At 37.4% G+C, this 12,161-nt stretch overlaps 1 protein-coding gene across 1 annotated transcript in view; it reads right to left on the bottom strand.

Moving 5' to 3' along the window:
• The window catches only part of si:ch211-236h17.3 (carbohydrate sulfotransferase 11), a 30,450-nt gene that overhangs the window by 2,886 nt on the left and 15,403 nt on the right, over window positions 1-12,161 (bottom strand). Inside the window, exon 2 of the mRNA XM_057846582.1 lies at window positions 10,277-10,356. Within this exon, the coding sequence (XP_057702565.1) occupies window positions 10,277-10,356 (80 nt within the window). The remainder of the gene's footprint in view (window positions 1-10,276; window positions 10,357-12,161) is intronic.

The following is a 12,161-nucleotide window of genomic DNA, read 5'->3' as shown; positions in this document are numbered from 1 at the left end:
CAGATCAACAATCTGCTTTAAAGCTACCAAAAGAAAACACAACGCTTAAAAGTATGAGAGTGAAACACATGCAAAAACTATTTTGAGGCAATGAAAAGGTAATAAAAGACTCAATAAAAAACACAAACAATAAGTACTCGCCGCTTTTAACCAATGTGCGCATGTGTTAGACGGCTTGCCGCGTAGAAGTAATTGGAGTAACCCGACAGGGTTTGTCTAATGACAGTGACAATCTACGTCATCACCCCAAGCTTCCATTGCGCACATAAAGCATGGTGCACTCCGTAGGTCAAAACATGTAATAAATATTATAGATTTTTAAAGTGATTCACAGATAGAAAGATGTTTAGTTCTTAAAGTGATCCTCTACCTTAAATACATGTAGGCTCTAATAAACCACAATTGTTCACTTGTACTAAAATATATTGTTAGAAACACATAAAATGTTAAATCAATGGCAATATTTTATAATATTTAGAACACATTTTGACCGATAGTTGGCGCCATGCTTTGCGGGCTCGCAGTGATGACGTAAAAGGGATCTTTTCAAATGTGTAGCGTATACAACAATTGCGTATTGCTGCCTAAACTCGCGAAGTAAAATGCCACGATGTGCTGCTTTTGGATGCAATTTCCAGTCAAATTGAAACAAGGAGAGTGACGTGAGTGGTCAAGGTGGAATTATTATTTTTTGTGAATAAATGTTCATAAGTGGAAGCTTCTCCCCTTTTTGGTCCCTGTATGCACGTATCCTACCTACCATGCGTTACAATTGGCGCACAAACATTTTTCCTGGATCCTTAGTCAAGTAAGGGATCTGTCTATTTTCTGGAGCCGACGGTCCCACTGCGGCTGCAATATTGGTTTCGGATCTGTCTATTTATTTTCTGGATTCGACGGTCCCACAGCGGCTTTTCGGATCCATCTATTTTGTGGATTCGACGGCCTGATCGCGGCTGCAACGTTATCATGGTATTGGTCTAATTCCTGGATCTTCGAGTGAGTGGAAAAAAACGCGGATTTGGATTAACTACTGTTATCTTTTTTGTTGACTATCCTTCGTGGGAGTTTTCACCAAATCATACCAAATAATTAAAGCACAATGGCACGCTACAATGACGACAGTGACTCTGACATGGACATTACTTTCATGTTGGAGTTCGTCTGGGAACGCGTGCGTGTGTACCGCTGAGCTCCCAAGTGACGAGTGGTCAAGGTGGAAATATTTTTTGTGCATAAATGGAAGCGCCCCCCCCCTCCCCCCCTTTGGTACTTTTATTCACGTATCCTAAGTACCACGCGTTACAATGTACAAGACATGGATTACACTCGATTCCAGGATTTGTTCCCGTCAGATAACGAATTTAATAGCTTACCTTGAGGAACATAAACCGGTGTTCTTAACAGCATACACTCTCCACTCTCTAGCTCCATTGTCATTGACACGCACTTGCCGCGAGTACATCACCAGTTTTTCCCAACTCGTCTTATCAGGTACTGTATTTCCTGCTCTCATTTAGCCTTTGCTGCTCGTCTTGTGAACGACCGACAGTGCTGTCCTGCTCTTCAATTTTCCGATCTGGTTCAAATTGGAAAGGCAGAACTGACGACATGTTGGGGGAGCTAAGAGTGACACGCTGAAAGTTCGGCAACGGGCCAAGTGACGTCACGCACTGCGACGTAACAAGAATGGCGACCTATCACTTAAAATAATTTTACAAAATTTGTTAAAACGAAAACATTAAGAGGGGTTTTAATATCAAATTATTATAACTCATACTAACATTTATCTTTTAAGAATTACTTGTCTTAAAGATCGAGGATCACTTAAAAAAAATGTTAGTACAAGTTATACTAATTTGATATTTAAACCCCTCTTAATGTGTTTGTTTTAATAACAACATCTGATAAACTGGGAACACAGGCAGAATGATCATCGACGTGGAGAGCGCTTTTACATGACAAAAATAAGGTAACCCGTCTTTAGCCGTCTCAGTAGAGGCAAACTATCAACGTTTTCGGGTGATGCAAAAAATAATCAAAGTACTGTGTTTCACTGTATACCCTAATCACATGTAAAGCACACGACAGCTCTGGATGCTAACTAGCTCCACAATAATATTGGAATAAGTTGGATGACACAATAGTTTACCGTGAAGATCTTAAAACTTTTTTTGACATCAAACACTCTCCTGCTCCGTCACTAGAGCAGGAGAGTGCTAGCTGTCACTAGCGAACTTGACACATGTAGGCTTCTCCTCTCATCCAGTGTTTCGTGTTCATTTAGCTTTTGCTGCTCATTTTTTGAAAAATCGACAGGGTTGTCCTTCTCATTAATATTCCGCTCGGGTTCAAACTGGAAGGGCAGAAGCGACGACATGTTTATGTAGTTCAGGGGTGCCCAAGTCCAGTCCTTAAGAGCCCCTATCCAGCTTGTTTTCCATTTCTCCCTCCTCCAACACACCTGACTCAAATAATCAGGATCATTACAAGGCTCCTGCAGAGCTTGCTGATGAGCTGATCATTTGATTCAGGTGTGTTCAAAGAGGTAAACATGGAAAACAAGCTGGATGGGGCTCTCGAGGACCGGACTTGGGCACCCCTGATTTAGTTAAAGAGTGAGACTGTGGAAGTCCGCCAGCGTGTCCATGTGACGTCACCGCCCTGCGACGTCAACAACAATGGCGACCTACTCGTTCATTTTTTGGTTTAAAAGTTTACACATTTTATTAAAACGAAAACATTATGAGGGGTTTTATTATCAAATTATTATAACTCGTACTAACATTTATCTGTTAAGAATGACATGTCTTTCTATCCATGGATCCCTTTATATAAATATTTAATACATATTTTAGTAAAAGAGAACAATTGCGGCTTCATTAGTAGGGGTGTGAAAAAATATCAAAATGGTGATATATCGTGATACTTTGTTTCCCAAAAGGTTATCGATATGCTCCTGCCAAGAATCGAGATATTGTTTTAAAAAGGTGTCAATGTCTAAATTTTTTTTTAAAAGGAACCAACAAGTTGCTACCAAAATCTTCCATCATAATAGTGTCTCAGTTAACTCTAAGGCTGCATTGACGGTGCTCGACACCCCATTCCACTGAGACTGGGAACGTGCGTTCATCCGAAACCAGAGCATTCACAGTCATTCTGTCCAATTCATAGGGCATTTACCGGTAACTTGCTGTTCATTTTAGGGCATTTACGGGTCACTTCCTGCTGAGTTTGAGTCACTGCCTATTCATTTGGGTATTTTATGGGTCACTTCCTGTTTCTTTTGCGTTACAGAACAGGAAGTGACCCATAAAATACCCCAAAATCAACAGGAAGTTGTCAGGGAAACGCGGGAAGGCAGGTGGTGTGGACCCAAATGCAGGGAAACGAAAAAGGCAGCGAGGCAGGTGGCAGTGAACTCAAAAAACGTTTTAATAATAACTAACAAAAATCACAAAGTACAAACAAAAGGACTATGGATCAAAAGGCAATGTTCCAACAAAACTTACTTAAACGGATGGACAGGTACACGAGGGCTTGGACGGGACTTAATTTCAATGTTGACATAGACACTGACATTGACAATGACGCAACAAGGAGTGACAAGAAACTGGGTCATTATATACACACATGCAGACAAGGGGTAACGAGACGAGGAACAGCTGGGTAACACAGGTGGATGCAGATTGCAGGATACACTGGGAGAACACACACAGGTGAGAGCAATGGGCAAACACAGGGACAAGTCACACTAGGAGAAACCAACACAAAACCTAACAGAAGTAACGGGAAATCAACAGGTAAATGACCTTAAATGGCCCAAAATTACCTCATTGCCTGGCGTTGGCTGTCACTGACGGCCATAGACGTTCAATCCGTTCGAAGTGTGAGGGATGGCTGCCACCCTCCCAGTTCAAATGGACTGGATGTCTACTAATGATAAACTCATTCCAATTCACAGCAAAAGCTTGTTTTTCTGTTTATTAGTTTTTTTTAGAATATACTACAATGATTTCCTGACCAATGTATCGATAATCGTTGCATCGCCATATCGTCAGATCATCGTTAACGTGAGCTTTGTATCGCAAATCGTATCGTATTGTGAGGTACCAAGAGGTTCCCACCACTACTTTTTAGCACCTATAAGTCTTTAAGTCCGAGGTTCCCTTTAAATTAATGAACTTTGCTAAAGATGGAAATGTTTTCTGGCCTGTATACATTTTTCCTCTTACATGTGGATGCTTAAGTAAAAACAGCTTCAGAGAACTAAGATTTATATTCTGTGCACAAGCTACAATCTGTGGTTAGTTATGTGAGGTTATAGGATCAAACACAACAAAAGTGAATGATAGATTCCTTAGCAAAGCAATAAAGCCAAACAGAGGGGCAAAAAGATTAAACATTCAGAGAGGAGAGATGCCATTCTATAGGAATCATAGCTGGCAGCTTCCTTGTTTTTTATTTGTTTTGTTTGTATTTTATGCCACATTCTGTGCGTATCTCATTATATTTACAGATTTTTCATTAACTACAAATGTATTGACCTAGACCACAATGTATCAGCATTGGAACAATACGCTTGAGCTATAAGTTCTTGAACAAAACAATCTCAATAAAGTTATGTCAAATAAAATGAGCTTTGTATTACATTGAATATGAGGATAAAACATAAAAACCTTTCAAATAAAATTATGCATTCTACACTCAGCATTGAAAAATGAAACGCCATTCAAGTTGGGCCTTTTTCTTCCTCTGCATTTAAAGACTGCTGTAAAGCTGCTGAGTTCTTCATTGTCTGCAGCATGACACTGCCAAGGCAAACACATCAATAAATGTCACTGTGCTAATATAACAAAGATGTTTGACCTTTTTCCCTCGAAACAAAAGTACAAAAGCTTTAGTGATTGGCATGTAAAATACTACCCCAACCTAAGAAAGGAAATTTGTACATCTGCTAGATCCTCATTCAATAAGATGAAAATAAAGTCAGCTTTTCCCCCCACCCATTTTTACATATTGTGCACTTCAAGGGCTCACATTCAAAAGCACTGGTTCCTATACATCCGCTTCTACACATATTCTTTGAACAGATTTACATTTTGAACAGATTTACATTTAAGAAAAAATAAATAAATACTGCGTATAGCGTCAATTGTATTACAGTTATATGGCAGAAAACACAGTCAAGACTAAAAAAGCAGTTTCTGGTCTTGCACCCCTCTTTAAAATAAACTGCTGTATTTTAAGCCAAAAGAACTTTTGCGTTTGATAGAACAATATGTTTATATGCTGCCATAGCAGATTCCTGGTGCATTAAGCCCCAGAACTATTTTTAATTTGTGCGTTTTACCCTGAAAACCGCCGTTTACAGACGTCGCGCAACCGCTTTTGTTTCAACCCGGCCATAAAACGAAGGTAATTAATTATATTTATTATTCAAAATTAGGGCTGCAGCTATCGATTATTTTAGTAGTCGATTAATCGATGAACTAGTTAGTTCGAATAATCGAGTAATCGAAAAAGGAACATGAAAAATTAAAATGCCTGAGCTGAGCCTCAAACGGTATTAAAAATAAATAAATGAGGGTCTATGTACAACAAAAGAACAATTGGCTAACTTACATGGCAAAAGTCCGCTAGCTTAAATAGTATAATAATGCTAACGTTGTTTTTCCAATGCTCTTAACAAATGGTTCAGACTCATATTACCAGAAAAAACAGCCAAATATACACATAAACTAAATTACGAATGCATTAAAAATCATTAGCCCAAAGAAAAACTTAGCTTACGTTGGTCTTAACAGGGAGCAGTTGGATTCAGCCATGTGAAATAAGGCAGACCAGACCAGAGGGCAATGTACCCACCCTAATCAATAAACTAAATCTAAACACTTTCAAAAATAAAACATTACAACGCCACTTTAATTAAACGAATACTCGAGGCAACAAAATCTAATTCGAATATTTTTTTCTAATCGAATACTCAAGTTAATCGATTAATCGTTGCAGTACTATTCAAAATGTCTGTCGTTTTAAGCTTTGAATCTGTCTTGTATTTCGTTTAAAAAAAAAAATCACTTAAAAAAAATTATTTACTCACATATTTTAAACTTTTAAACAAATTATGTCACTTGAAAAAAATGGCGTCCGTAAAAATGCCACGGATACATACCTCATAACTATCGCTTAATTGTATTTTTTTTTTTGGTACTGTCGCATTTTCTTCGATATGTTAGATGATAAATAATCGATCCAAACAAAGAAATTTGAAAAGAAAAAAAAAAAAAAAAGTTTAAAAGGGTAAATATATGAAAAAGAAAATCTCGACCACTTCTTGATGTCTGCAATTTCTGCATCGCAACCCTTGTTATATTACCATGTTTCACCCATAAAATCCCCCCCAAATTCAGCTGTGGCCATTCACAGTTGTGTCTTGACACTCAGTGATACATGCTACATGGAGTTTTTGGATCGAAGCAAGGTAACTACACGATAATATCTCGTTAAAGTCATGGCGTCTGTAATTCTGCTCTCGCGTGCTCTCACCTCCAGATAGGGTTTTGCCATTTAAAAAAACTTTTTTTTTTTTTAAATGCCCTCCTGTTCAAAAAAACATTTTCCCCAGAAAATTGAAATTGTAAGCTTTTCAATGATGTATCACACATGCATATCGGACAAGTTTGAAATTTGGCCAAATTGGGGGTCTCAGAGCGGAACTTCAAGTCACCTGAGTGTTTTCCGTCATATATGAAGAGCCTGAATCCACCTCTCACCCCCCAGAGAACTATAGAAGAAAAAAAATGTTTTTCTTTCAAACACAGTCAAAGGAAAGGTGTGAACAACAACTGTCAATCTAAATGGCAAATGGATGACTACACATTAGAACACCATTCCTAATTCATAACACTGCAAATAATTAAGGTTACCTTAACACAAAGTTTTCATCCAAATGCTTTGATAGTGCAATTATCTTAACTTCCTTTAATATCTGGTATCAAGTGATCCTAGAATCTTTCCATCCAAATATAATGGCATTTCACTGGTAGCAATTACAACACAATAAAATGTTCCCAGCATGAGGGCTGAAAATTTGTACTACTTGAAAACTACTTTCAATCTAATAAAATCGTGGCTATAAAACATGATTTCACAGAGGGATGGAGTTAGTGAAATGGAAATGTGGGTTTCTTACTAATCCAGGCAGCAATTTTGTTAGGAATGACTTTTGCTGTATTTATTGCATCCCAGGACACGTCATCCTTGAGCAACTGGGCCCATGGATTGAGTACTGAATGTCCTTCCAATTGGTGGAGAGGATCCAAATCTCAAAAAATCATGTTCTCAAACAAACTCATTTGAGAAAACACCAGGAGTGACGTTTTAAAACACACAGCACACATTGCGAAGAGGCACCCATAATTATTAAAGGTGGGGTATGGGCTATTTTTCAGGCATATGGTATCATTCACAGCACACTGAAGTAAAAATTTTACCTTGAGTTGTTTTGTGAAAGCTACATATTTCATACACGACTTAACATAAACTTGTGTTTGAATCATGGCTGGAAACGGCAGGAAATTGGACTCTGTCCCTTTAAGAAACTTGCCCCCCCCCTTCATCTCGCTCTCTCCATCCTTAAACTCGCCGTACATTTTAATTTCAGAGTCAAGCCATTTCTGATGAAGAACTTCGACCTCTGTGAAGTTGGCCCCCCATCAGACGCAAATTTATACAAAAATGATGTCATTCGTTTGTGCTAGGTTTGTTCCGAGAAAAAAAAAGGAAAAAAAGTGTTTGTGCTGCTATCATTTTTAAGATATTAGATTGTTTTGTAGTTCAGTCAGAGGTCAACCAGCCCCATATTTTGATCAAAAATGGCTAAAAATTGTGTTAATCGTTTGTGCTGTAAAAATTTTGTTTGTGTAGTGATGTCACGCAGCCCCCATTTATTGCAAAATGGACCCAAAGTGGTGCTATTCGTTCATGCTACGTTTGCGCTAGTTTGTGCTGCTATTGTTTTATAGATATTGAAACTTTGAATGATGACGTCAATCCAGAACCTCCGTCAGATCTGACGAAGCACAAAGAATGGCACCCAAAGTCACGTCATCACTTGAAATTAATATCTCAAGCTTGAGATATTGCAAAATTAATATCTCAAGCTTGAGATATTAAGAAATTATTATCTCAAGCTTGGGATCACAAATGTACCATTTTACAGCGCCAATGTCAAAATAAACTTATTTGATATGTACGGTATGAATGAGCTACAAGGTCCCTGTCAGGCAGAAAAGCCCAGCGGGCCGAATCTGACCCCCAGGCGGGCCGCTTCCGGCATACTACTACTACGTACATTTAACACCCCTGTTGTAGAGTCTTTGTTTTACACTATGGAAATTCAACATAAGCAACATTGGACTGCATTCCAGCAGAGTACACTCAATCAAACGCAACACACGGCTGTTCACTGGTGAACAGTTGCGCAAGTTGTTGTATTTAACTATTAACTTTTTTTTTTTTTTTTTACAGTAGAAAAGTAAAAACAAAAAAAAAAAAAAAACAAAAAAAAACAATCATTTTACGTTTCAAATATCTACAAGACAACTAATTTAAACTTTGCTACTACTATTTAAAAAAACATATATATATATTAATTCACTTTTTTCAAACACATTCAGTCAATCACAACTGATATTATAACTATATCAGAAGTACATTAACAATTATGCCAGGGGGACGTACATTCTATTGAAATATATTAAGGTTTTGCCAGGTCAAGGTTTTGCCAGCTTTAACCTTTATTTTCAAAACAGAGGGAAAGGTTTGGTACTAGGTGACAAAAAATACCCAATACATCATAAGTATTGTACATTTCCATTCTTCTGTTGAACAAGGACAATCCCAAAACAAATGATACACATCCTCAGAAACTCCTTCTCAAAAACCAAGATGATATCAATATTTTTCAAATATACTCAGCAAGGATAGAAATAATGTTGAGTATGACTTATTTTATTGTTAACCAAATACTTGGCAGGTAAATTCCAAATCTTTGTCCATTCAAGATTGCCCCGCGCCTCCCGGGTAAAACAACACACATGGACATTACACAATTTCTGATATAATTTGTGCAGCAGACGCAAGATGCTTTCAATATTGTTTATTTTAATGGAGGGGGCAACGCGCTACATAAAATATGTAGCTGCATATTCAGCTACATTAGCCCGACATTAGCCCTTAATACTCCGTCGTACAACCACATAAATCCAACATCAATAAAAATTGTTGTTATATGGACTGACGATCCGCCAGCTTGTTGTCTCCTGTCATCTTCCAAAATTATACCTGGGTGACGGTGCTTCAGGTGTTCATTCATGGCCGACGTGCTGTCTTGGTATACATATATATTTTTCTGACTTGCCTTTAACCGTCTACGGGATGTTGTGCTCGTCGACGCATTTACGTCATTGACTACGTCAACAACGTCAACTGGTCGGGACGGCTCTAAACTGGAGTGTAGATATATTTTCTATTATTCACTTAAACATATACCTATTCATTTTACAAAGTCAAACATACACCCGTAGACGAGTACTGTTTTGCTCAAGGAGTCTTTCTTGTCTAAGGTTACTTATGCCAATGTACAGTGAGTTTTCTGACCCTGATGTCCACAATATTTTCACCCTAGCGTTTTTCCATGATGATGCGGTGGTTCAAACAAGTAATAATACAAACAGCTTGGATTAAGATTGGGTAATAAAAGTAATACTACAAACAACTTGCATGAAGTTTTGTTGCCCTCTGCTGGCGCTTGGGTGCGACTGATTTTATGGGCTTCTGCACCCATGAACATTGTGCAATTATTGACATCAACAATGGCGGGCTACTAGTTTATTTTTTGATTGAAAATGTTACAAATTTTATCAAATCGAAAACATTAAAAGGGGTTTTAATATAAAATGTACTAACATTTATCTTTTAAGAACTACAAGTCTTTCTATCTATGGATCGCTTTAACGGAATGTTAATAATGTTAATGCCATCTTGATTTATTGTTATAATAAACAAATACAATACTTATGTACGTGTATGTTGAATGTACTGTATATATCCGTCTTATCTTTCCATTCCAACAATAATTTACAGAAAAATATGGCATATTTTATAGATGGTTTGAATTGCGATTAATTACGATTAATTTTTAAGCTGTGATTAATTCGATTAAAAATTTTAATCGTTTGACAGCCCTAGTAATAAGTTAAGTCAAACTTACCTGGTCACCATTATAAAGGGTCTGCAGAGGACTCCTCCTGGGCTTCTGCCCATTGCTTTCTTCCCCAAAGTGCTCCGAGGCTGAGGAAATAAAATAACCATACTTACAAAACTGGACAGAGCTGTGAGCCAAGTGCAAAGATGGATTTTTTTGGTTTGTTTTTGTTAACGCATAAATCAGGTCCATATGAAAAAATATGATTAAGTAAATGATGGAACACTGAAACAGTACAGAACCCAAAGAAAAGGTCATGAATGTTGACTAGACACCTCCCGCTTAAGTTTTAACTCATAGGATATGAATTACTGTACATCTCAAACTTTCTAGACGGTAGGATTAGAGAAAGTAAAAACGCAGATGTGCATTTGAATCGTTTTTGTTTTATGTGTGCTGTTGTAATGTTGCGTGAAAAGATATTGGCAGCCAATAGCTTACAGGGTGTCCACAGTTTTAGGGACATTTTCATCTTTTATGTTTTCTGCAAATAGTTGCGTTTCTGATGACAAGGATCCAAGATATCAGTTTAGCATATTTTCAACATTTAGAATTAGTGTTGCAATTTAACATGAATTATTTAAGTAAAAAAAAGTGATTCAAATCCCAAACAAGCATTGTAATTGCACAACTAAAATGACACCTGCTACCCCTCCCATACAAGGAAATGTGACATCTGCAAAGACAGCTGCAAAATGGCAGTATAAGTAGGCCAAATAAATGAACTGAAATGTGACGATGACTTTGCACACTGACTTGACCTCAGGTGTGATGAAAGAGACCTGTATAACTTTTTAAGGGCAGCTACTGTTGTTGCCGTCTTTGCTGCTGAAAATAAAGGGAATTATCGCACAGACAGCAAGGATGGGAGAGAATCAAAACCTCCTTAAATCGTTACACTATTTTTAGATCAATATATTTAAAAATGACCGGGATTCTTCTGGACAACCTACATTTTAAAAACGTCATGTCGAAGGAAGACAGATAGATTTAAAATGATATCTATAGCCTAGGGTGACCATATTTTGATTTCCAAAAAAGAGGACACTCAGCCCGGCCTCAAGATACTTGAATTTTACTCGAAGTTCACTCAAAGATGCATATATCACTTATATTTAAAGTGTGCCCCCTCACTCTGGATGGAAAAATGCATTTTGAAAAAAAAATAAAAAAAAATAAATGACTATATATATATATATATATATATATATACTTACATATATATGTGTGTATATATATATATATATATATATATATATATATATGTGTGTGTGAAATGCAGACCCATGGAAATGTAGTCCAGTCAAAAAACATACACACAGTAGGTTATGTGCCAACTAAACATTTTATAAATTACTATAGCGACAATTGTCCTTGACAAATTGTTATTCCCATTCAATTGATATTCTTATTCAATGTTCTAGATTGCACACAAACAATACCGAAAAAAACTGACAAACAATTCAAACAGCATGTTTCCAAACGTAGCGGTTCAAAACGATGTTTCCCATAATGCCTAGAGTGGTTTAGCTTACTGATAGTTAGCTGAGGCAAAGATCAAACTTTGCTATAAAAGTTTACAATCATAGGCAGCGCAACGATGCGACACCAAACGGGATTTTACGGTCAAAGCTCCGACAGAAGTCAACCGTTGCCATTGTATACGTATTTATCGTGATTCGTAAAAAACTTAACAACTAGACCGGTGTTGTGGCCAAATCGTCAACCCTGTAGATGGCGGTAATGCCTCATGATAGGGGTAAACTGTCAACAAAAACAAGAAGATTTACTCCTTCCCTCCCTTCAAGTAGGAGCCATGTCAACTGCTGCCACCCAGCGGCCGGAGGGATTCTCTTCAAATTGGTCCCGTGAAAAATAATAAAAACCAGAC

The sequence above is a fragment of the Corythoichthys intestinalis genome, chromosome 9 (genome assembly GCF_030265065.1).
Source record: "Corythoichthys intestinalis isolate RoL2023-P3 chromosome 9, ASM3026506v1, whole genome shotgun sequence".
Lineage (NCBI taxonomy): Eukaryota > Metazoa > Chordata > Actinopteri > Syngnathiformes > Syngnathidae > Corythoichthys > Corythoichthys intestinalis.
This window is presented reverse-complemented; position numbering and strand designations above follow the sequence as displayed.